The sequence below is a fragment of the Lontra canadensis genome, unplaced genomic scaffold (assembly GCF_010015895.1).
Source record: "Lontra canadensis isolate GAN:19392208 unplaced genomic scaffold, GSC_riverotter_1.0 scaffold197, whole genome shotgun sequence".
NCBI classification, from domain to species: Eukaryota; Metazoa; Chordata; class Mammalia; order Carnivora; family Mustelidae; genus Lontra; species Lontra canadensis.
In genome coordinates, this window is record NW_022631191.1 from 1371826 (window position 1) to 1397898 (window position 26073).

A 26073-nucleotide genomic window follows, 5' to 3' on the forward strand; every position below is an offset into this window, starting at 1 on the left:
GGGGGCCTGCTTCCCCACCCCCCACCCCGCCTGCCTCTCTGCTTACTTGTGATCTCTGTCAAATAAATAAATAAAATCTTTTTTTTTAAAGATTTTATTTATTTAATTGACAGAGACAAATATTTTAAAAACATTTTTAGTGAGTGCATGTGTATGGCCTGTGAAAATAACTTTATACTGTTGATTCTGTCTCCTCACATTTTTTTTTAAAGATTTTATTTATTTATTTGACAGAGATCACAAGTAGGCAGAGGCAGGCGGGCGGGGGGGGGGTGGGGAGCAGGCCCCCTGCTGAGCAGAGAGCTTGATGTGGGGCTCGATCCCAGGATCCTGGGATCATGACCCGAGCTGAAGGCAGAGGCTTTAACCCACTGAGCCACCCAGGCGCCCCAAATAAATAAAATCTTAAAAAAAAAAGAGTAGAGGAGATAAACATTACCCGTAATTAGAGCGCACAAAGACAGCCACTGCGAGCATTTGGTGTATTTCCCTTGTTCTTTTTATTCTTTTCATATAGCTGAAATGATATAGCACATACAATTTTTTCTTGCTTCTTTTCACTTGAGCATTTCCCGCATGTAATTGCATATTCTTCGCAAGCATTATTTTTAACGGCAGCTGATATACCATAATGTACTTAACCATCCACCAAATGTAGGGCATAGAAGCTGGGCCCATTTTTCCATTGCTTTAAGTCATGCTGCAGTGGGCAAGCATGCACATACAGCTTTTAGGGAACTTACAGCTTTTAGGGAACTGGCCTTGGAGAGGAACAATCATCTTCAGCTTATTTCCCTTTCTGGATGGTCCCTCCAACTGGGTCTGATTCATTCGAGTAGTCATTCATTTATTCATTCATTCCATCACCACATAGTAGCTCTGTACCTCTGTGGGCCAGACCGTGAGATCTGGGGGTACAGGCATGACTAAGTCACAGCCCTAGACCGCTCCTAATCTACAGGGGCTCCTAATCTACAGGGAGAGTCGGGCATGGAAATGGACACTTTCAGAACAAGTTTGATCGGGGCTGTGATGGAAGCAAGAAAAGGACACTGCGGGAGAACAGAGGAGGGCCTCCTCATCCAGCCTAGAGACATTCAGATAAGCTTTCTGGAGGAGGTCTTGCCTAAATGAGTCACTAAAGATGAATAGGAGTTGGCCGCAGTAAGAAGAGGAACTTCCTGTTAAACATAATGAGTTGAATAAACTTATTTATCTCTGCTGCTTCCCCAAACCCAACTGAAATATGAGTAAAGAAATAAAAAAAGTAGAAACACACAGGGTCTGGGATGCTGACCAGAAGTAAGCTATTCTGCCCAGAGAGGCCCAGAAATGCTTAGGATTCAGAGATGCTAGGAACCACAGAAGGCTAGGTGAGGTGTGGAATTAAAAACAGGGAGAATATTGAAAGTCTGTGAATAGACCTTCTTGTCCCTTCCTGGCCCCATCAAGTGAGGGACCTCACCCCCCCCCACCACCACCACCAAGCCCCATCTCTGCAGATGGGGGTTGATTCTTTGGAGAAATTGAAGTTAAGGGGCCCTGGGCTTGGGGATATCAGGCACAATGAAGTATGGGATGAAACAGGGATGTAAGCAAAGGGATCTGCATCCCAAAACAGTGGGACCCCAACATCCTCCCACTCCCCTACTTCTAGGACACCAAAGTCGGGAGCATACAAGAGAGCAAAGTAGTCTTCTCTGAGGAAACTAAAAGGCTCTAGAAAAAGGCCTCCAAAAGATGACACGTGGGAGTCTTTCAACAAAAGAACAGGCTTCAGCCCAGCAACTGTAGTGAAGCCCACCACTTGGCAAGCTTCAGCTATGCACAGAGCTTCCCATCTGCTTGTTAGTGTCATGAGAACCAATTGCCAAGGATCACCAGCCAAGGACCCTTAAGACAGGTATATTTGATTTTATGTACATTAAACCTCAGTGCAACTGACATTTCACACACACACACACACACACACACACACACACACACACACGGGCAAGTCTTAGGTAGCTAGAGATGACCAGATAGTACAAAGCTATTTGAACCTATAAGAGTGACCAAAAAAGCAAGCAAACAAGCAAACAGAAAACAAAGGAACTTGGAAGGAACTACAAACAAACAGAAAACAAAGGAATTTGGAAGGAACTGAGGTCAGGAGGGAGGAGAAGAAACCTGGAAAATTAAAGATAGCGAGAGTCAAAATAAAGATTTCAGTGGGAAGGATTAGAAAATAAAAGGAGATAAAATATCCTAGGAGGCAGAATAACAAGATGAAGGAATAGACAACAGAAGAGAAAAGATGAGAAAATTGGAGGATCAGTTGAGGAACTCCAACATCCAACAACAGGAGTTCCAGAAATAGAATGGAGGAAACAGCAGGAAGGAAGGGATCAAAGCCAAAATACAAGAACATGTCCCAGAACTGAAGGAATGCAAATCCCACTGAGTAACCAGCAAGATAAAATGATAAAAAGACCCACACCAAGGTATGTCTGTGGAATTGCAGAATGCCAGGGATAGAGAGGATCCTGAAAATTTCCTGGGGTGGGGGGGGAGAAAAACATATCATGCACAAAGTTTCAAGAAAGAGAATGGCACTGGATTTCTCAACAGCAACACTGGAAGCTAGGAGACAGTGGAGAAGTGTTCTCAAAATTCTGAGTGAACATAATTTCCAACCTAGAAGTCTATACTCAGTCAAATTATCAATCAAGGCAGAGAGCATAAGGGAAGACATTTTCAGACAGATGAGGTCTAAAGATTTTATGTCCCTGGCCTCTTTTCTCAGGGGAACACTGGAGAATGTGCTCCAGCAAAATGTGGACCTAAAGTCAGAAAAAAGGCCAAGGGATCTAGGAAATAGGAAATCCAACACAGAAGACAGGTGAAAGGAATCCCAGAGTGCTGGGCAGGGACAAGACCCTCTGTGCACCCTTATGCGGGTCTAGAGAGCACCCAGCCTGAATTGCAGTTGGGACAAATTCTCAAAAGGAAGAAAAAAGAAAAGAAAAAATCTGATGGGTTATCTGAGGTGTCAAAACACATTGAGAGGAGAAATGTATTCCCAACAGAGTTCGGGGAAAACCAATAATAGATATGAAGAAAACTAAGCAAGCAAAGTCATCACCATCAATACCAGGAAAAAAGAAAAGTTGTATGGGAAATGAAATACAGTTACCGCACATACTATGGTAAGCGTGAGCAGGGGAGGGGAAGAAAGGGGCCGAGGGAAAAGCAGGATCCCTGCTGAGCAAGGATTGGTCCTCCATCCCAGGACCCTGAGATCATAACCTGAGCCAAAGGCAGCTGCTTAACTGACTGAGCTGCCCAGGCGCCCTGCCTGGGTTCTTTAGAAATGAGAAGGCAAATACCTGAGCAAGCAGTTAAAAGAGATGAAGAGGGTTTGTCTCTGACAGTGGGGGTCAAGGGTGGGAAGGGAGTAGAGTGGGGAATTTGTGTTTTCTGTTATAATCTTCACAGTCCTTGTGACTTGAAAATCTGCATACATTTTATTACATAAAAAATGTAAAAGGACACACAAGAAAATAAATTTCACAAGCAGATTAGCAATATAATATGAACATATACTTTAGAAATCTGAAAGTGAACTCAGAAAAAAAATAACATTGAAAAGGAGTCTCATTCTGTTGAGATCCTTTCACAATTTGACTTTTAAAACTATTTCACATATCGCTGTAACACAGTTAAAAGACCTAGAGAGGGGCAGGAGTGTTCCAGGTAGCAAGTACCAGATGTGCTAGAAAAGTCGATGGGAGGGCAGAGTGAGATGGAGAGCTTTGGAGTGCTTGGGCTGAACAGGCAGGGAAGTCAATGGGGGGAGTTACTGAATACTTGAAGCAGGAGAACCATGTCAGCTGATTTGCATTTTAGAGATGTTCTTTCAGCAGTGAGGAGGGAGTGCTACACTAAGGAGACTTGCAGTTAGATTAGGTGATGGCTAGGAGAGAAGGTCCATGGCTACCCCAGGATTGGTTCTGTGCTTTGCAAGAGACCTGTGAGATCCGTGGGCTAGTGTACCCACCTCTTTCTCCTCAGGGCGCTGCTGGAAGGAGCCCTGTTTACAGTTGTCCTTCAAGCCTCCTTTTAAAAAAAAAAGATTTTATTTATTTATTTGAGAGAGAACAGAGAATGAGAGAGAAAGAGCATGAGCAGGGGGAGGAGCAGACTCTTCAATGAGCAGGGAGCCCAGTGCGGGCTGGATCCCAGGACCCCAGAATCATGACCTGAGCCAAAGGCAGATGCTTAACCTACTGAGCCCCTCCTTCAAGCCTCCTTAAAAAAATCTACCTCCATGGGTATCCAGTCTCCTTTCTTTTGACACCCAATTTTTTAGACGTGTTACTCAACTCAAATCCTGACTTGAGGACCAGTCTTTCTCTTTCAGGTAACTTTGCATGTCTCATTTTTGATGTATTTTATGTTTATTAATTTAGCTCTCAGAGGATCATCTTGTTTGTCTAATTCCAGGATCTTAGGGCAAAGCACCTTATTATTTCCCCACACACTGTTTACAGGAGGCTCAGAGTACCAAAACCAGAGGCAGGGAACCAGTCAGGAGGCTAAGGTAGGAACCCCAATATGGCAACTCAAGGGCTTACATTCTTTTCAAGTATTCCGGCCTATTGTCCCCGTAAGTCCCTCAAAGTTTCAGAAACTTTCAATATTTTGCTATTTATTGTCCCATCTGCCAAACTGCTTCTTGTACCTGGAAGCAGCAGTGTCAAAGTCCTTGGTCAGGGGCTCTTGGCTGGCTCGGTCAGAAGAGCATGAGACTCTTGATCTCGGGGTCATGAGTTTGAGCCTCACATTGGGTGTAGAGATCACTTAAAATCCTTGGTCTGATTACATGGCCAAGTTTTAGGTTCAGAAAATGTGGTCACTGTACTCGCAGCTTTTAGTAAGTTACTGTTTATTGAGGACCACTCCTGAGGATAGGAATTGGCCCAACTAAACCTTTTGAGACTGGGGTCCTAAGGGGCCTTTCATTAGGAGAAGACTGTGGGAGTAGCAGGAGAGATGGATCTCTTCTCCTGACATGGATTGATAAAGAGAGGCCTGGTACCCCAAGTCTTTGGGTCTCTATGTAGGCAGCTGAACCCAGCTGATGCAAAAGAGAAACTCTAGCATTCTGAATAAATGAAATATTTTAGGGTTAAGGTTAGGGCCTAAGATTGTCTGGAACTCAACTAACATAGCCCCATTATTTATAGATGAGGAACCAAGGTCCAGGGGCAGTGACTTATCCAGGTCTGCGCTGTCTCCCAAAGAATGGTCCTGGGATCGAGCCCCGCTCAGTGGGGAGTCTGCTTCTCCCTCTCCCTCTGCCCTGCCCCACACCTGCTTGTGCTCTCCCTCTCTCAAATAAATAAATAAAATCTTTTAAAAAAGAGAGAGAGAAAAATGCTTTTGGAACAGAGGTGCATATGGGATAATCTCTCTGAACAAAGAGCCCTGGAGAAGAAGATTCTGTCTTGACATTAGGGAGGTAGGATAAGGGAACTCATCTTAACAGTGTGTATATGCCCAGGACTGAGCCCCTGGTACAGTGGAGGGTGGTGGTAAGAGCACAAGTTTTGGGATTTATGCCAAGCTCCCCTACCTGTATGATGTGTGGCAAATCATTTTGACCTCTCTGAGTCTCAGTTTCATCATCTTAAAATTGGATGAGCAGTTCCCATATTGCAGGATCAAAGAGTCTGACCCTGTGCCTGGTGCCTAGCAGGGGCTCAGTGATTATTCACATGCTGATGGCAGTGATTATGTAGGTTGCTTATGCTCTAAAGAAGATTGGGGCAAGGGGGTCCACCTGTGAGCTCCTGGAAGGTTCCTATTCATTCCCAGGTCTGGGTCTGATTAAGTGTGTGCTGGGGGTTAGGGGTGGGGTGGGGTATCTGAGAAGACAGAGCCTGCTTGGAGCAGAGTATTAGTGTTAGGGAGGGTGGCTGAAGGGTTTGGCCTCAATTCTGTTGACAGTTGGGGAGCCAGCGAAGTCAGACCCCTCCAGCCTGGTCCCTATGAAGAATTGGGCCAGGCCTCAGAAGCAATCTTGCTGCTGCAGAGTGAGACGGAAAGTTTTAACAAATGCAAAAAGGTGCTTTGTGGCCCTGGTCCTCTGTCCCTTTAGGGAGCTCTGAAGGCTAAAGGTTAGCGCTACTGTCCTTGGCTGAACATGCACCACGGGCCACGCAGACACTGTGCTAGGCGGAGCCTCACAGCCTCCTGATGGAGGGGAGGGGTTCTCCCCCCCACCCCATTTTCCAAGTGAAAAAGCCAAGGCAGGGCATAGGGGAGTGCCTTCCCCAGGATTATGTGGCTAGCAAGTAGCAGAACTGGGCACTTCGGTGGCTCAGATGGTTAGGCTTCTGCCTTTGGCTCTGGTCATGATATGGGTCTTGGGATCAAGCCCCACTTCTGGCTCCAGGCTCCAGGGGAGTCTGCTTCTCCCTCTGCCTCTCCTCCTGCTCATGCTCTCGCTCGCTCTCTCTCTCTCTCCCTCCGTAGCTCTCTGTCTTAAAAGAATAAATAAAATCTTAAAAAAAAAAGAGCTGGGCATGCTGTACTCACCCAGTTAGAGCTCCAGCACCCTGAGGCCTGCCTGCCCACCCGCCCCCGTGAGGGCTCCATTCACTCTTCTAACACGTACTCCCTCCTGAGGTCCACCTCCTCTCCCTGTGCATCCGTCTCTCACTTTGCACCCAGCATAGATGATGCTCCTCTCACTGAGGTTGAGTCTTGGCTCTCACCTGAGGACAGAGCCTGTGATGTGTTTTCTCTTCTCCCCAGGGGAAAAGGTGGGGCAGGGAGTGGGGAGGGGTGTAAAGGAGGAGGAAGAATACATAGGGGATGAGAAAGGCTGCTTCCCACATTTTCCCACTTCTTCCAAGTTCCTTGGTCTCTCTTCCTCCCCTTCCCCACCCCCCAGGCACCAGCTCCACTGTCTAAGTGCCCCCCCAACCCCACCACACACCCCGCTCTGAGGAAGAGCCGCCAGAAGGGCGTGTCTCAGATTTCGCTCATTCCCTCAGTTCCTTCAAAGCTGTCCTCCACTCCATTCTCTTCTCTCACCCTTCCTTCACCTTTGAGGGGGCCTCACAATGAAGAAGGCAGACCAATGTAGTAGAAAGGAGCCCAGTGGCTGACTCACTTACCCCCTCAGCCTCTTTCTCTTCATCTAGAAAATAAGCAGTTTGGACCAGGCAATTGGCAAAGCCTTTTCTATGTTGTTAATAATACCTGGCATTTGTCTGCTGGGTTACAAAGGGCTTAATCATCCCAACAACCCTGCCAGGATTGGCCTTGTATTCCAAGTGGGGAGACTGAGGCTCAGGTCCTGAGAAGGGAGGTGGCTTGCCTGGGTCACTGGGCTGGTATGTGGCAGAACGAATAACCAAGGGTAGGTCCCTCTGTGTTTAAAGCTTGGGCTGTGCTCTGGCCCACAGCTGCAGGCTGCCTCTCAGCCACTTGGATTTGGGCCTCACTTCCCCCTCTGACCCACGAAGCCCCAGGTGGTTGGTTCCAGACTCCTCTCTGACCTCACCACCTACCACTCCTCCCCTTGCTCCGTCCACCCCAGGCACACTGTACCCCTCCCTGTCCCGACAACCCAGGCAGGCCTGTCACCATCTCCCAACCTTCGCGCTGGCTCTTCTCTGCATGAAATACCCCATCCCTCATATTCGTGATATGTGTTGGACCATGAGGCCGTTGTTTAGGGCACAGGGAGAAGCAGTATCGAGAGCATATTGCTGATTGTTGATTTTTTTTTCTGTTTCCCTTTCAGATCTGATGGTGAGAATTCCAGGACAGTCAGGTCAGTACCCCCTTTCTCTAGTAGCAGTTGGGAGATGGGACAGGGATTGGGGTGGGGCCCTCTGGTTTGTTACTTGGGAAATCCATGGGCAGGGGCAGGGGTCAACCCCAGGGGTTTTGCCCCATTGGTATTAGGAGTGGGTATGGAGCCGAGTGGGAGGGCTAGGGTGAGTGTGGCAGGCGTGGGCAGGGGGGTGAAAACTGTTCCTCAGCCTTTCTGACCCTAGCTCCTCTGGGCTGGTCTGAACTCTAGAGGGACTCATGGCTGCTGCCCCGGTGGGAACGCCAGCCTGCAGAGAGGGTGGCTCTGGACCTGGGACCTTCTCCATCTTCTCCTTTTAGGAGAAGTGGGCATGAGAGAAGGGGGGCTTCCCTGGTCTAGCGCTGGTGCTGTGCCCCAAACTGCACTAGCGCTTAGTGGTGGGATCCAGGTGGACTTCCACTGGGACACACTCTACACATTATAAACATACCTTATGGTGACGAGGGCACATTTTTTATTTACGTGCTGGCTAAAAAGGGCTTATAGGCTTCAGTAAGTTGTCACGATGTGATCAGTCTGCCACTTGTGGAGGTGGGAATACAACTGGGGTAAAGACAAGGGCTGTTTGTGCCTTTCTGGGGCCTTAACCCATTAGAGGCTTCATGAGGTCACAAGTATCAAGGATAGGGTCTATATGGGAATGATGGGGGACCCAGGCTAAGGCCCACTCACTCTCAGCATCTAGGCCAGGGGCGATGCGGTGGGCCTCTGAGATGAGAGGGACCCAGGCAACTGAGGCATGGGATGGGTACACTGAGTCCCAGCCAGGACTACATGGTGCCTAAGTAGCATACACAGTGCCTTTGTGAAGGGTGGAATCCACTGAGTGGATCGGTGGAAGAATGTTTCCTTCCTGCTACCACGGGGTTACCACGGGGTACCAGGGGCTACCACAGCCTCTTACCAGGGTTCCCAGCTCAGTGAGCAGAGCACAGGTTGCATGTCAGCCCCCATTTGCTCACAGCCCCCATCTTGGCTGTGAACCCTTGCACAGGGCACAGCTTGCCCAACCGTATGCAGTGGCCCAAGTCTGGCCATTCAGGCAGTGTGGGAGGGGGACTGAGGACCCCAGCATCCAGCTGGGAGTGCATAATGAGACACTCCGCTTCCTGGCATCCCAGGCAGGGGCCCCGGGATGAACACACTGATAACTAGGCCCAGGGTAGGGGCTGTGGCCAGCAAGAAAGCGGGGGACCGTGACGGAGGCAGTCAGGCCTAGCATCCCGGCAAAGAGTACATGACAAGATGCGATTAGTCCCAGCATGCAGCCAAGGAGTACAGCATGGGCACAGCCTGTCCTAGCTTTTAGGAAGGCACTAGTCTGAAAAAGGACACAGATCCCACTGTCCCACTGCGGGTTTGGAGAAAGACAACGGGGCAACACCACTGAGAGCCCTGCTACTTACTCGTCAAGGAACCTGATCAAAGCCATCTCTAGCTCCCAGCTCTCTGCAGCAGAGAAGTCCCTGGGACCTAGAGCTCGGGGTGTTTACTAATGATCCTAATCATAAGCCACGATGACATGCGTTGGGCCTTTACAACTTACAGATGTTGTCAGGGCCTTCCTTTTGTTTGATCCTCCCGGTGACACTGTAGGAGGGACCTGGGCCGGCTTTATCATCACTGTTTTACAGTTGAAGAAACTGAAGCTGGGGCTGGGTGTGGGTTTTGCCTACAGCCAACCAACAAGGAGATGGCTGGGCCAGGATTCAAACCCAGGTCTGCCTGGCACCAAGCCCGGAGCCCTGCCCACGCCACCACTGTGGGAGCTCTTGACAGCCTTGCAGATAATAATAATCCTTCTCATCATCATCCTAATATTAGTAATAATAGCGGTGATCATTTGCTTCTTACATATTAAGAACTCTGAACATGATCTTATTTAGTGCTCACAACAGCCCTGTTAGATGTGTTTTGGGATCCCTGATTTACAGATGAGGAAAAGGAGGTGCCCCAGAGGGTCAGCGCCTTGCCCGAGGAAAGAAGAGCAAGAGGTCAGGGTGGAATCCCTCTGGCTCATACCCTGTGCTGTCTGCTTCCAAAGCCAGCATTTGTTTTATTAAGGCATACTTCCCAAATCCATCCTGGGCCCACCATCCAGGAGGCTACGGGGGCCTTGAGGACTCAGCAGTTGGGAAGCAAGGGTCACATTCGGGCTGTGGAAGGGTCCTCAAGCATAGCCCCTGTGGGGCAAGATCTGGCAAACATGGTGGGAAGAGCCTGGAACTTGGAACTGAGGGCTATGAGCAGGGGCGGTGTGGGGGGGGCGGCATGTGAGGATGCTACCAGGACCTCACCTAGATTCTTGAGCTCACTTCAGTTAGGAGTCTGGGAGAGCTTCCTGGAGAAGGCAGAATCCCATCTGGGCTGTGGCAGACTGATTGGCTGACTCTGCATGAAGGCTGGGTGGGTGAGGTGGGGTGGGGTTCACATCCCTGGAAGTGGAACCAGTGTGCATCAGAAGTAAGGACAAGATCAGAATGGGTACGGTGGGTTGGGCTGAAATAGATCTGGGCAGGAAAAGAGCTAAAGTTCAGAACACGGACGGGAAGGGAGCGGGGGTTAGGTCAGATACCGTCTGTCATCAGTGGGAGCCAGGGAAGGCTGGCAGGGAAAGACTGGACCCTGCAGGGTAGCAAGGGCAGTGACTGGATCCGGGCAAAGGGCTCTATTTATGGCCAGGTCACTTTCTAGCTATGTGACTTTAGAAAAATCTGTTCATCCCTTGGAGCCCCCAGTGTCCTCATCTAATAAAGGTCGTGTGTCTGTGTGTGTAAAAGGGAAAGGTTTAGATGGGGAGAAGACACGCCAAGGAGAGGGGCTAGGCCTTGGCTATTTTGACAGCAGAACAGCAAGGAAGGAGCAGGGTCAGTAAATCGAAAAGCCACCGAGGCCTGAGGGCTTCTAAGTATGGGGTGCCAGAGGAAGTGTGGAGTCTAATTAGAGCTGAACAGCTGGTGTTGCGTGAGGGCTGTGGGCAGAGGAAGGTGCCCGGACTTCCTGTGGATTTGTGAAAAGTTGTCAAGCCTACAGGCACTCAAAACCAAGGTCTGCAGAGGGTGATGGCTCAAGCTCACAAAGCTAGTTCTCAGTGGAGCCTGCTTCCTAGCTGTGCGCTCTCTGCAAAGTCTCTGAACTTCTCTGATCCTTGGCTTCCTCATGGTGAAATGGGGACAGTTCTGACTTCTCTGGGTGAGGTGAGAGGAATGAAAGTAAAACAGGGTTCAGCATCTAATAGTGCACAGTACAAAGTAGTGCTCTCTGCCCACCTCTACCCCAGTCCATTGTCTTTAATGGATAGTCAAGCTTGAGGAATGTGGAGATGTGGGAGGGGCCGATATCTCTGCTGCCAGAAGCCAGAAGCCCAGGGATCCCAGGTTTGGAGGCATTTCCATGGTAGGGAGGCTCTGGCTGAGACTTAGGGGGCCTTGGGGACCAGGCTGGGGTTGCCAGGCACGCAAGGATGAGAGCCGAGGAGGTGGCCCGTTGCTAGTTGCTAGGGAAGGAGGGAGGAGAAGGGGGAGTCACTGACACCCGCAGAGTCAGGGATGTCCCCATGGCAACGGGAGCCGCTGCATTGGGGAGGAGAAGTGGGAGGAGGAGCCACTGCTGGCTCGGTTCCCAGAGGAGGCCTCCCACTCTGGGCCTCCGTGCCTCCATCTGTCCAACGGCGATGGTGATGGTAGTTTGAATTAGATAATCTGTAAGATTCTTCCTTGTTTTGACCTCTTGGCAATCTGGGGTAGCTGAGACCTCACGAACCTTCCAAGGCTCCCCCAGCCACATATCGGAGATGCCACCAGTCCCCAGAGGCAATCCAGCTGTGTTCAAGTCTTCGCTCACATGCGGCCTCTTATTTGGTGGTGTAGCCTTGTTGCCCTCCCTGTCCAACTCTCTGTTCCCACCATGTCCTGTGCCTGGAACCCTGTCACCTGAGTGTCTGCTGAATGCTTTCTGGCTCTGGGGGCCCAACTCCATCTTGCTCACTCTGGGAAGCATTCCCTGGCTGCCCCGGTCCATCCATCCTGCTTCCTCCCTCCTGGGATGCTCTGGCCCCAAAGGTCTGAACTCCTCCCTGCTGCCCTGAGTATTCACTGCTGCCATTTCTCGGGCAGCTTCTAAGGGCTGGGCTCCACATGGAATGCCTGACAGGCTCAAATCTTTACAGTATATCTCTGGCATCACATCACGAATCTCCATTTTTCGGGTGAGGCAGGCTCTGTGAGCTTATGTGACTCTGTTTGCCGTTCCCTGGGGTACTGCGGGGTGGAACTGGGCTTGAAACTCGGCTCTGCCTAATTGCTGCTACCCCAGCCTGAGGTGGGGTGTTCACAGCGGCAGCACTCAGTGAGCCCTGCTGAAGCTGGTGTATGCCAGGCCCCCCGCTGACCACTTTACCTGTACTCTCTCATTTAAGCTCCATAATAATGCTATCGGGTGTATATTCTTGCAATTTTACCAGTGAGGAGACCAATCTTAGCTGAAGTTATTTAGCCCACAGGAGACCTAGGATAGGAATTCAGACCATCAGAGCTGCAGTCACCACTGTATACTGGAGTCAACCCAACTGCATTCCAGAAGTCCGCAGAGCATTCCTTGGGTACTGGACCTATGTTGGGTGGTCTGTTGGGGCTGGGGATGGGGAGACAAAAGCGGAGTACACACACAGACAAGCTGGCTCTGGCAAGCCCATATGGGAGTGTGCTGAAGAGGAGAAGCCAGTTGTGAGGACAAGAGTTGGGAGTGGGTAAAGCTGGAACAGCAGTAGGATAGAGGAGGATGTGGGGGGGGGGAGTTGGGTAATTTTCCCAAAGGAGGTGCCATTCCATGAAGCTCGTGAGGGACAAGAAGGGGTAAGAGGGTCTTCCCTCCCCTTCCTGTTTTGCCTTCCCCTGGCTCTGCCTGGCCCAGCCCCAGGAAGTGGGTGACCCCTAAGCTGGCTGCGTGCCTAGTTGGCACCAAAATAAACTTGCCTTCTCTCTCTTCCCCTCCCCTTGCCTCTGTCCCCTCTGTCCTGGCTTTAATTAGCAGCCCTGGGGATGAGTCACTTGGCAGCTGGGGAGGGAGGCTGCGCAGAGCCCAGTCAAGGCGCGACTCTTGCCCTGAGCCTTGTGGGCAGCGCCACTGAGTTCATGTGTGTCGGCACACTCCCGTGTGCCACCGGTTCCATGTCCCTGCAGGTGTGGAGAGCACAGGGGCGCTGGAACTTGTCTGTGTGCATCTGGGTGTCTGCATGAAAGCATCTCGAGTCATCCCTGCCTTTGTTTCTGCATGCCACTGAATGTCAGCGTGTGTGAGTGCACAGCTGTAGCGTGTGTCTGGGGTAGCAAGTGTCAGGAAATGAGGGAGCATTTGAGTGAGCAAACACAAACACTTTATAATTGCCTTCCCCCCTCCCTGCATCATATTCCCTATGTGGTCTTGCTTATGCAAGCCCTGCACTTATATCCCCAATTTTCCCTTGTCTTAGTCTGGGTACATTTTGTTGCAGGGAACAGAAGCCCACTCAAACTCGCTCCAGAATAAAGAGTTGGGGGGGGGTACTACTGTGAGGCTATATCTCACAGAATCTGAGAAATGAAGTATGCAGAGCCAGGCCTCACACCAACTGGAAGCAGGCCCAAGAAGTCAAGAACCCATATTTCTTTCTCCCTCTCTCTCTCTCTCTCTCTTTCTCTGCATCTCCCAGGCCCATGTCTCATCTCTCTATGTATCTCATGGCTTGCTTGGTCCCTGTCATCTCTCTGTCACTGACTCGTCTCTCTGGACTAGCCTGCTCTGCTTTCACAAGACCTGCTGTGGCTGCCAACCCTCAAGCTACGTGACCTTCCAGCTTAAGGGTCCATTTCACGTGCCTGCAGTGTTTCTGTCCAGCCTGGGGTAACACAAGATGGCAAGGGGCTGTCGGTGGGAGTCCGTTCCCTTAGAAGTGGGTGAGGGGAGAGAGGTGAGATACTTCCACGGTAAGCAGTTTTTCTTAGTGCGTAAGCGAGGTCAGTGCCTGGGGCAGGGAAGGTCTGCTCAGAGCCCAAGGAGGTCAGATTGCCCATCCATCAAGACTTCCGTTCCCACCCTAATGCAAGTTGACCTTTGCTGACTATGCTTTCAAGTTCCATGGTCTTCCGTCAAAACACCCCATTTTATCAAAATAATTCCCCCCTTTAAATGCCAGAGCAGTTTTTAAGGGCACAGTAAATATTACCATTGCTACAAGTGTGTGGTGGTTTTCATAGCCTTGGAACAACTGGCATAAGTGCTACTCATAGTACCAGCTGCTACCAAGTTGTTGGTGGCTTTGGGAATTTTCACATTTTATTAGCGCATGACTGAATTTATAGTTATCTGCAGTATATAATTACAAGCACACATTATCAATATTATCAGCTTGACGCTTGAGCTTACTTTTCCATTAATACAAACCCCTGCAGTTTTTACATTAATTACAGAGAGAATTAATGACCTCTTAGACAAGTTTTCACCTATGAGTAAAGAGTTTGGAACCAGCTGTGCCCATTATGACTGCTCTTCAGATGCAGGGGCAATACCCACGGCTCTGACTTCGGCCTTGGCCTCACATGCTCTGGTTGAGACTTAGAGGCTGCCCACCGCCTCCCCAGGGGCCTCCTGTTTCTGGCCGGTGGTGCTGTTGTTATTTTTAACAAGATTGATAGTTTTCTCATTATCATTAAAGCCATCCTCCACGTGTAAATCCTAAATGTGAGTGGGAGAGATCATCCCAGGTTCAGGGCAGAGTCTCCTTCAACTTCTCCCCTCCCTGCCTTTTTAAAAAAACTATTCCAAATATTAATAATTGCTTTTGATCTACAAAATGTCTGCTGTGTATTAGGTACTGTTAGGGAGAATTTGGCACACATTCTCTTTAAACCTCCTGGCCACCCTGTCGAGTAGGGGCAATTGTGTGCACATCACAGCTGTGGGGAAACTGAAGCCCGTGGTGGTAAAGTGAATTGCCAGAGTCCTCCATCCATCCATCCACTCACCCACCTGTCCACCCACCCTTCCAATCCATTCATCCACCGATCCATTCACTCACTCAGGATGATTTATTGAGTACCTCCAGTGTGCCAGGCATTGCGCTAAATTAGAGGCAGTTGATACAGTGGTGAAGACTAGAGTCCTGCCTGGAACAAACTCACTGTCCATTAGGGAAACAGACGAGAAAACAGACAATTACTGGGGAAGTGCAGGGCGGGATCATCTCAGTACCCAAGCAAGCCTGAGGGCCAGGGAGGCGTCTCTAAGCTGACATCTAAGCTGAGACTTGGAGGGCGAGTAGGAGTTGGCCAGCTGAGGAGTGGGGGTGGGGTGAGGTGAAGGGGAGAGTGTCTCGGGCAGAGCAGAAAATGTATGCCATGACTGTGGGAGGCGTGTTTGTCTCCTGCGTTTGTGAAGAACTAAAGCTGTATCTGCAGAGGAACGGGGCTGTCGTGAGAAATGGTCCAGAACGGGAGCAGAAGGTAAATTGGGAAGCTGTAACTGGGACCCTGATCAATTAGGCCCAGAGCTGAGGAGCTGCATGCCCCAAGAACAGAGTTTTTCCCTGCTTCCCTGCCCACCTGGTCCTGGGGCCCCACCGAGGTTCTCCTGGGCAGCATCAGGCCATGATTCCAGTGGCCGCAGTGCCCTCTAGTGTCCACCAGCCCATCTTGCAGCCCCCGCCTCAGGCTGGCTTGTCTACCACCACCACCAACCACTTACTGACCTGTGTGACTAGGTGCCCTGTGCTGGGTGCTGGGGACACGGGGATAAATAAGCCCCAGCCCCTGTCCCCACCGGGCCCCAACCCAGAAGGAGCATCAGCATGTGAACAGAAGATGCAGAGACAAGCTCAGGATGGGAAGGAAACGGGGGAGGGGGGGGCCGGTCAGGGTGGTTTCCCAGAGGGCACAACCTCTAAGCTGACTGGTGAAGAACAAAGGGGAGCTAAGAAGGTGGAGATAGGGCAGTGGGGGTGGGAGGGTGGGGAATGGCTTTTGAGTGGAAGCCAAGGGAAGGCTTGGACAGCCTTGTAGGCAAGAATGTGAGCACTTCTGTCTGGGTGGAGCATTGGTTGAAGTTGAGGGTGGGGTGGGGGAAGGCTGAGACTAGCAGCCAGCTCAGAGAAGGTTCTAGGGTAGCTTAGGGTTGGCGCTAAGTGAATGGAATCGTATAAGGAGCTTCCCTGCCCTTTGGGGATCATAAACCCATCTGCTCTCCCCTCAGACATGCTGTTACTCATTAATATTTTCCATACAATTTCAAGGGCTTCAGAGATACTCCCCCTCCCCACAATAGGGGCACCCACGAACCACAGGCTGCCAAACTGCTCTTAGTATCAATACTGAAACTTTATCATGGCCTCAGAGGCTCTGCAGGATTGGATCCCCGCCTACATCTCCAGTCTCCCCTCTCTCCCCCTCGCTTTTTCCACTCAGTTGCATTGGCCTCCTCACAGTTCCTGGAAATACTGCCTTGGGTCTTTTGTCCAAGTTGTTTCCTCAGACTGGAACACTCTCCCCTGCCATCTCGCCTTTTTGCCCAGCTTCATTCCATTCGTTGGTGAATGTCTGTCTCCTCTCAGATACAAGCTCCATGAGATAAGGCCCTGTGCCTGGTCCACAGGACCTGTTGAATAAGTGAGTGAAGGCCCCACCAGTGCCCTGCGGCTGGGGTCAAGCTCCTCACCCTTAATGCCTCTTCCTTTTGGCTCACTGGGTCATCACATGAGTCTACCCAACATGCTTAGATACGTCTGAGTTCCAGGAGTGGCTCAGAGATATTTTCCGAGAATTCTCCTCTTCCCTGAAACAAAGAGGCTTCCCGGTGGGTCTCCCCAGTCTTCCTGGGAGAGAGGTCAGACTCTTTCAGGCTCAAGCTGACTCTTCATCATATATGCACATTTGTTTCACTGAATCCTCATAAGAACCCGTGAAGTAGAAATTTGCCACTTGTCTCTTAGAGATAAAGAAACTGAGCCTTGGAGGGGTTATCCAGCTAGAAAGTGGTAGAGCTGGGACTTGCACTGGCTCTACTTGGCCCCCAGGTATAGGCTCTTTGCCTCACCACAGAGGGGAAGGAGTTTGCCCTGGGCCACACAACCCTCAGGCTGGGACTAGAACTTCTGTCTCTCAGCTTCTACCAGGCCAAGAGGAAGGTCTGGCCAGGGGTGCGTGGGCACAAGGCACAGCAACTGCAGGAGCGCGAAGGGCTGCTGAAGGAGAGAGAAAAAAGCAGCAGTTGGGGCTGGAGCCGAGCCCTGAGGACCAGGGGCTTTAGAGAGTGGGAGGAGGGAGAGGAGGCCACAACTGGCCCACAGATGCCAACTTTGCAGTGGTCCGGCGGGCCTATCTTTCAGCGGCTTTGGCTTTCTTGAGAGGAACCAGCTGCCCCGGCAGGGAGGCAGGAAGGCAGGAAGGCTGGCGTGTTGCCTGTCAGTTCCTATTCCTTCTAGATCACTGCCCCCCTGGCTCCTCCCAGGGCCGCCTTCTGCTTAGAACAGCCAGGGGCCTGGGCTCTGGGCTATGAAAGGACAGGAGCACTCTGAGCTGGAGCTGTGGGACTCTTCAGGATCACCACCCCCCCCCCACACACACAATCCTTCACATCGTCCAAATTCTCTCCTTTCTCCAGCCCCACCCATATGTGACAGGTAGGTGGGAGTCAGGGCATCTGGATTCTAGACTGACTGACTGTGTGAACATTAGCAAGACTCTTCCCCTCTATAGGCCTCAATATCCCCATCTATCAAGTCAGGCAGGGCATTTTCCCTGGGAGAAGAGCCTCTTGATCCAGAATGGTGGTTCTTCCGATTTTTGCTTTTCTCTTCAGGGAGCGTTTCTCTTAGCCAGTCCAGGAAACCACACAGAAGAGAATGTGAGCTTATTGCAGTGGTCAGGCATATTGGCCAGGGCCTCATCTTGATTTCCCCAAAATGGTTGATTTGAATATTACTTGATTTGGAGCATCAGGGCACAGCAACAAAACAGTCTCTTTAATTGCGCGGAAGATGAGAATGTTTGTTGAAGAGCTTCTGTGGAAAGTTTTCAGCAGTATGGCCGAGGGGGGCAGAATCCTGATCTGGGGAATGGCCAAATCAGGTCTTGAACTTGAGGTTCCGCCACTTTGTAGCTGCAGTACCTGTGCCCAATTACTTAGTCTCCCCGCCTCAGTTTTCCCCTCAGGAGACTAGGGCTAGTGACACATAATTGAGAGGGTGGCTGGGGGAGATTCCAGCAAAGATGCATATAGGGAGCTTAGCCTGGCTTTGGCCTGGAGGAGTCAAGTGTGAGCTCTCAAAACTGCTTCCTCTTACTTGGCGTTCCCAGGCCTCCTGGGGAAGCAGGGGAAGGAGCAAAGTTTCCAGTTGCAGTCTGGCCTACCGCCCAGCTGGCCCGGCCCCGCCTCCTCGGTTCCTCCTTCTAGGGAAGGGCAGGGGAGGAGGGGGTGGTGACAAAGTGGAGGCACCGCCCGGCCAGGGGGCCTGCCCTCAGGACAGGTCCAGACCCATGGAGACCCCCGAGAGGAGTAGCAGGTAGGAACCTAGCCCTCCACCTCCCACCCTGCAGCCTGACCCCCTCCTTCCCTGCCCTGGCCTGGACACGGGCCTTGGGCTGCTGATTCAGCAGCCTCCTGTCTTCCTGGTTCCTGGCTCCCCTCATGGACTCTTGGAGGCCTTTGGCTTTCGGAGGGAGTTTGTGAGAGCCGGTGAGCGCATGGACCTCTGGGTACCCAGCACTGGGAGGACCCTGGAGCCCTGAGCAGCACAGTCCATGGGCCCTTGAGGGCTGTAACTAGTGGCCCCCTTGGCTTGTTAGTCTGGCTCAGCACTGTAGGGCTCCCCACAGCCGCTGAGCTTCTCTGATGCGAACATTTCAGCAGCTGGAGGGGCCCTGTGTCTCAGGTTTAATGAGATAAGGAGTCAAGAACTGGGGCTGCTGACTGGCACATAGATGGCACTTGAGAAACACTCTTTCTGATGACGACAAGTACTTCAGAGTCTCTGGCAAGAACAGATTCTAAGATGTCTATAAGGATCTAAGATTTGGGCATCCTCCAAATCACAAGTGAGATACTGGGTAGCTGGAATGACCTGTTCAGCCACATTTCCCAGCCTTTACTTGGGCTCTGGAATGGCTGGGCCCTGACCACAACCTGCCTTCCAGGGCTTGTGGGGGGACAGGGGCTGGCTGACCTGGAAGGGCCAGCTCCACTCCCAGGGTCCGCCCTGCACTGGATAAACCAGGCCCTCAGCCTCACTCCCCTTACTGTCCCTCCGGCTCCCCCACCCCTGCCCCCGCCAGTCTCTGGACTTTAATTATGGGAAGCAGGAGGCATGGGGCCTTTGGACCCTGCACTAGGGGTGGGGGCACAGCCCTGGGGGGTGGAGTGTGGGCTGTGCCCTGGGCTGGGGGCACAACACTGACCTTGGAAGCCAAGACTCCTGCTGGGAACCACCCACCCACTCAGCTCCAGTCCCCATCCTGTCACCTAGACCACTGAGACCTTGTCAGCTCTCCTCCGCCCTCGCTGCTCCTCTCCTTTGCTCTGGTGCTCTCTGCCTCTCCCTGTCTTCTCTCCGTGTCTTTTGTCTCACCCTTTCTCTGTCTTCCTCTTTCTCTGTCTTTTCTCCTTTTCTGTCTCACCCTTTCCTTGTCTCTTTCGGTTTCTTTCCGTCCCTCTCCCTCTCCTCCTACAGTGTTTCCTCCACCCACCTGGCCTGCGTTCTTCCCCCTCTTTGGATCCAGAGCCTCTTCTCTCTCCATCTCTTCCTCCCTTTCTATAAGGGGGAGCCCCCCCATACAGCTTTCCCCTTTCTCTTTCATCTCCCCTCCCCTGCCCTCTTTCCTACCCGTGTGGCGTCTGGTGTGAGGAGGGCTCCCTTCCCCCTTCCCTGCTGTGGTGTCCCAGTGTCTCCGTGGCTCAGGTCCCCACGGAGTCACCTGGAACACAGGAGGCCCAGACTGGCTCTTTTGTCTCTGCTGCCCCCTGTTGTCATTGTGTTCTGTTTGTGGTTCGAGTGCCGTCCTCTCTTTCTTGACTTTGTGGTTTTTTTCTTTTTTCTTCCTTCCTTCCTTCCTTCCTTCCTTCCTTCCTTCCTTCCTTCCTTCCTTCTCTGCTTCCTCTCCCTCCTCTCCCTCCTGACCTGCCTCCCCACCTCCCACCCCTCCTCTTCCATTCCCAATCCTCCTTCACCCATTCCTCCCAGTCTTCCCTCCCCTCTCACTTCCCCACTCACTCTCACTTCCTTGTCCCTATTCCCCACCCTGCCTCTCCCCTCCCTCCCTGTCTCTCTCTCTGTCTCTCTTTCTCTCTCTGTCTCTTGCTGTCTCTCAGGTCCACAGCGTCTCATACTCTACACCAGTATTGCTGTCCTACTCAGGTCCTTGACTCCATGAAGCTTACCCCCTCAGGCAGGCTGGCAGAGAGCAGGTAAGAGCTAGACCCATCCCTCCCCTCCATCCTTCACCCTTCCGGACAGATCTGCCATAGGATTGCCAGACCCCCTTTCCCACCTCCCTCTAGCCTCTGGAATGAATGTGGAATGGATGTCTGAGCATGTGAGGAGAGTGACTGGGAGACCAGGTAGGAGACCAAGGAGGACATTCAGATTCTGTTTGTAGTTTGTCCTTCCTTAAAAATCCTTCCCTAGATATCTGCCCCCAAAAGTGGGAGTGGTTGGTTCAAGAATATGTAATATTTGAGCTGTTTTGAAGGATGAGTAAGAGTTTGCCAGTTGGCTAGGATGGGGAAGGGTGTTTAGGCAGAGGGGAAAATCGCCCACAACATTATTTCCAAAGTAATTGAATATCACATTTTACGTTTTCTAATTATAATACAATAACATGAAATATTCATAGCAATGACAAAAAGGTTAGGCCTATTTGAAAGCTGAAAAAATACTTGGGTGAAAGAGGAAATAAGAATGGGATTTATAGACTATTTAGGGTAAGTATCAATTATAGACTCTTTAGAATAAATGTCAGCGAGAATACTATATATCAAAACCCACGGGATGTGACCATGGGGGATTCCTGGAGGAAAATTTATCATCTTAAATGCTTTTATTAGAGAACAAGACAGTTTAAATTTAATGAACTAATTATTCCACTCAAGAATTTAGAAAAAGAACAACTGAAAGAAAGCAGAATAAAGTAATTACTATAGATAAAACCAGAAATTCATGGACTAGAAAATAAAAAATTTGATAAACTAAGAGGTGGTTTTTGAAAAGACCGGTAAACTAGACAGACTGTCCTCTGACAGATATGACACAGAAAAAGGCAAGAAAGACATAAATAAAATAAGGTATGATGAAGGGGCTTTAACCACAGATTTTGAGGAGATGAAAAAGTCATAAAAGATGCTTTGTATAATTTTATACCAATAAATATAAAACTGTAGATGAAATGGGTGGTTTTCTAGGAAAATATAAATTACCAAAATAATATAAGGAGTGACAGAAAAGCTGACTAGAATAGAACAATACAGAAGAAGTTAAAAAGATGGTCAAAGTTTTCTCCTTAGAAATGGTACCAGGGCCCAGTTGGTATCATGGACGTTCTGGTATGATGGAAGTTCTGTCAAATCTGGAAAGATCAGGTAATAGGAAAAAATGGACTCTCTCTCTGGGTAGTTGGTTCATTCCAGAAAGCTAGTATGACTGGATAGGTTTAGACAAAAAAATATGAAAAGTATAGCCTAATCTCATATATTAATACAGTCACAAATATTTTAAATGAAAGTATCAAACTGAATCCATCAGTGTATTGAAAGAAGAATGCATCATGACAAATGAAGGTTTGTCCCAGGAATGCAGGGATTGTTCAACATTAGGGTAGCTGTTATTGTAATGGATTACATTAATAGATTAAATTAAATGGAACATATAACTATCTCCATAAATGTTGAAAAAATAATCTGATACAATTACACATCCATTCTTTTTTTTTTTTAAAGATTTTATTTATTTGACAGAGAGGGAAAGAGAGATCACAAGTAGGCAGAGCCAGGCAGAGGGGGAGGGGGAAGCAGGCTCCCTGCCAAGCAGAGAGCCCAATGCGGGGCTCAATCCCAGGACCCTGAGATCACGACCCCGAGCAGAAGACAGAGGCTTAACCCACTGAGCCACCCAGGTGCCCCTACACATCCATTCTTGATTTTAGAACTCTTAGTAACTGTCCTAGTTATTGCTTGCTGTATTGGGTAATTTGTTACACAGCAGTAGATAACTACTATAGTAAGCTATCAGTGAAAACGTTCTTAAATTGGTAAAGAATTTTTTATCAGAAACCAAAGACAATCATCAGATGTAATTGTGAACTACTAGATAAATTGCCATTAAGTTTGGGAACAAAATAAGTATGACTGCCTCGCTGTCACTAACCAACATTTTTTTTTTCTAGAAGTTTTAACCAGTGGGCTTAAAAAAAGAAAAAAAGTGGTATAAATATTAGAAAGAAAGACTCAGAATTAGCACTCTTTGAAGATTGTGTGGTTGGCTACTTAGACAATCAACAAGAATAAGAGGAAAATTTATTAGAACTAATGTAAAAATTATGTGAGATGGCCAGACACAAGATAAATATGTACCCAAACCATTAGCTTCTCTGAATACCAGCAATAACTAATTAGAAGACATAATAGAAGTAGTAGGGAAAAATGATAAAATTCCTAGGAATTGACAAGAAACATGAAATATTTCTCTGTAGAAAATTATAAAATTTCATTAAAGGCTGTGAGAAGACTTGAATAGTCAAGCGTCATATCCTGTTCCTGGATGGGAAGATTGAATATAGTAAAAATGGTATTTTTCCTCTCAATTTGGTCAAAAGGTTCAATGCATTTCTCATTAAAATTTCATTGGTATTTTCTTTGGGAATTGGGCAATTGGATTTTAAAGTTCATTTGGAAGAGTGAATGCCCATGGATTACTAAGAAAATTTTGGAAAAGAAGAACAATGAGGGGGACCTTGTCCTATTAAATGCAAAACTTAACATAAAGCTGCAGAAATTACATATAATAACACAGAAATGGAGGATGGCATACATGGAACAAAACAGAGTTTAGAAACAAACCCATATATTCATATGGGAATTTAATTTATGATAAAAAAAAACACATGTCAAATCAGTAGGGAGTCAGTAAGTGGGATGGGACCATTGGCTACCATTTGGGGAAAAATGAAGTCAAACCTCTGTCTCATATAAAATTGAAAACAAGGATAGAACTATAAATGTACCAGAAGAAAATATGGAATATTTTTATAATACTAAGGTGGAGGAGCCTTTCTGAGCATGACTGAAGAACCCAGAAGCCATAAAGTAAAAAGCAGTAATTCTGGCTACATCAAAGTTAAGAACTTCTGTTTGGACAAAGATACCATACACAAAGTTAAAACATAACAACAGGCTAGGAAAAAACAACAACAACAACATAGATATCAGGCAAAGGTTAATATCTATGTCTGTATATCAACACCTGGAAACTAATAAGAAAAAGTTGTATACCACATTTAAAATAGAGAAATAACACGATTTGGCAATTCAGTGAAGAAATCGACATCCATTAGCTGATGAATGAGAAAGAATACTCAAGCTTGCCAATAGCTAAAGAAATGTAACTAAAACATCAACGAAGTACCAATTTTAAAGTGCCAAATGAGAAGACTGAAAGAGTTGTGAGGAAACGGAAGCTCTCACATTCCTTGACTGGAGTGCAAATTGGTGCAATTTTTTTAATGGCACCTATTTGTCAGTTGTCCCCAGAATCTTAAATGTGCACATACTTCTAACCTGAGAACCATGTCTTGGAGGGAGGTAGACTTCTCTAAGGCTTTACTGCTAGGCGGTCCCCCAACCAGAGGTCTTTTCTAAAACATTCAATCCCAACTACAAGCTTAAACTGTACTGTGCAACTCTTTTATCACATGCCCTTGTAGGATAGTGTTCTCAGCCAACTCTTAATGAAAAGGTTGCATGATGTATGCTACTCAAAATAAAGACAAGATTATATGAGGAGGAATAATCTTTTAGCCAGTCTATAAAAATGTTGAAGCCACAAAAATAACTTTTAGCCACATTTCACACAAAATATGCATTCCTTTGGCCCTGCAGTTCAACTTTTAGGAGGCTATCCTTCAAAACTACTTCCAGACAAATGCAAAGATGTTCATTGCAACATTGTTTATAATAGCAAAAATTAAAACAATCTTCCTATCCGTCAATGGAGAGCAGCTTTTCCTTCATGATTCACCCCTACTATGTGATACTCTTACAGATCAAAAGAAAAAGATCTATCTCTGTACTGGCGTGGAAAAATCTCCAAGACTTATTGTTATATGAAAAAAAGCAAGTTGCAGAACAAGGCTTGTAGTGTTATCCCATTGTCGTAAGGAAAAGAAAATCCACATAACAATGATGAAAACATGTTATACGTATCCTGTCATGATATCAAAATCACTGGCCTTTTTCCTTGGTCTCATTTCCTCCCTTTTACTACTTGATTTCCTTCTTCCTCTATACCATTTCCCTGTGTCCCGTTGTTCAGATCTTGCTTTTCCTTTTAATAACTAGCTCAAATACCACCTGATTCATTTAGCAAGATTTGTCTGGCCTACCCTTGGTTAAGCCTTGTGCTGAGCCTCTGTGGGATACAGGACTGAATTGTATCTGGCCCTACCGTCTGGTGCTACCATCTAGAGCTGAAGTCTAGAAGGGAGAGACAGGTAGACCATGACAGCATAGTGTGGTTTGGTATGGGACAAAAATAGGTTCAGAGGGCCTCCTGAAGAAGGGCTCCTAATTGCATCTGCTCCTACAGGAGGGGACATGGGTACTGAGTCTTGAAAGAGCAATAGCTTTCCTTCATCCCCCAACCCTGACTGAACTGGTCTTGTCTACTTTTTGGCTATTCCAAGCAGGATGATGTAATGGGGGGAAATATTTGAGTCAGTACCTTTCTTTATTCAAATCTAAGTTTGACCACTTACCAAACCTATGACTGTGGGCAGGCCATTTAACCTCTGAACCTCTGTTTCCTCATCTGCATAATGAGGATAATGCCTACTTAACTCTCAGGGCTGATTTAGGATTGGAGATGGTACATGTAAAATTCCTGGGTGACTATCAACTCTTGAAGGACAGGGACCACCCATGTCTTCTGTTCCTCATAGGCAAGTGTGTTGCATTGGATTGGATTGGATTGGATTGGATTAGATTGGATTGGATTGGATCTGGGGATGGTTCTGGAGCAAAGAATGGGCCTAACCATAGTGGGACTTTGAGATGAGAAGGCTGAGAGTTGTACACAGGACGGAGGGGACTGCACTATAAGAAGAGAGAGCCACGTCTCTGGTCTTGCCATGAAGGTGGCACAGGAGGGAAAAAATGGGCAGGTGGCCCTGGGAAATGGAGCCCATACAGGGCATTCTGCCCCTGGTTCTTGGCCCTGTTCTACTGATGCCATCTTCCAGTCTCACAGTCGAAGGTAGAGAAGCATGGTGGACCAATATTTGTACTGGGGCCAGCACATCTCAATTTCATTCCCAGTTCTTTCACTCCCTAGCTGGGTGACTGTAAACAACTCCCTTCACATCTCTGAGCCTAGTTCCTTATCTGTTAAAAGAAACACAATACCACTAACATCATGGGGTTTATAGAGGAGATCAATTGCTGAGTGCCTGGCACATAATGGGTACTCAAAAAAAAAAAAAAGCATAGCTGTTCTTAGTGTTTGTTTTAGGAGACACTTACAGAGTTCTGTTGTAGCCAGGGCCTATGCTGAGTAATGGTTCTTGCCTTCCACAAGTCCCCAGTTAGTTAGGGAGACCGAGGAGTTCTATGATAGAGGAGCTCCTGGTGGAGAGGGGTGCTGTGGAAGCCCCAAAGAGGGGATCTGGCCTAGTCCAGGACTGCTGCAGGTCAACTCAACCTCAGAACTGAGTCTTAGATGATGAGTAAGAGGTAGTCAGGGATAGAAGGGTGAAGTGTGGAAGACCATTTCAGGAAGAAGGAATGGCATACGCAGAAGAACCTAGATGTTATTGGGTAGGGCCAGAGATTCTTAACCTGGGGTGACATGGGCTACAAGTGGTCCATGAAACTCCTGAAATTGAGTGCAAAATGTTTTGTGTGTGCACTTGGGGTTTTTTGTGCATTTTTTTTGTTGTTGGGGAGATGGTCCATGGCTTTTGTTATATGCATAA

General features: G+C 48.5%; 1 protein-coding gene across 5 annotated transcripts in view; it reads left to right on the forward strand.

Moving 5' to 3' along the window:
- IQSEC2 (IQ motif and Sec7 domain ArfGEF 2) overlaps nucleotides 1-26073 on the forward strand; it is a 77147-nt gene that overhangs the window by 16768 nt on the left and 34306 nt on the right. For 2 of the 5 annotated variants that reach the window (XM_032847982.1, XM_032847986.1), the window contains exons 2-3: nucleotides 7799-7828; nucleotides 20204-20299. In XM_032847982.1, coding sequence (XP_032703873.1) covers nucleotides 7799-7828; nucleotides 20204-20299 — 126 coding nt within the window. Of the gene's footprint in view, nucleotides 1-7798; nucleotides 7829-18272; nucleotides 18402-20203; nucleotides 20300-26073 lie in introns of those variants that run through there. The other 3 variants (XM_032847984.1, XM_032847983.1, XM_032847985.1) reach the window with 3 other exon arrangements.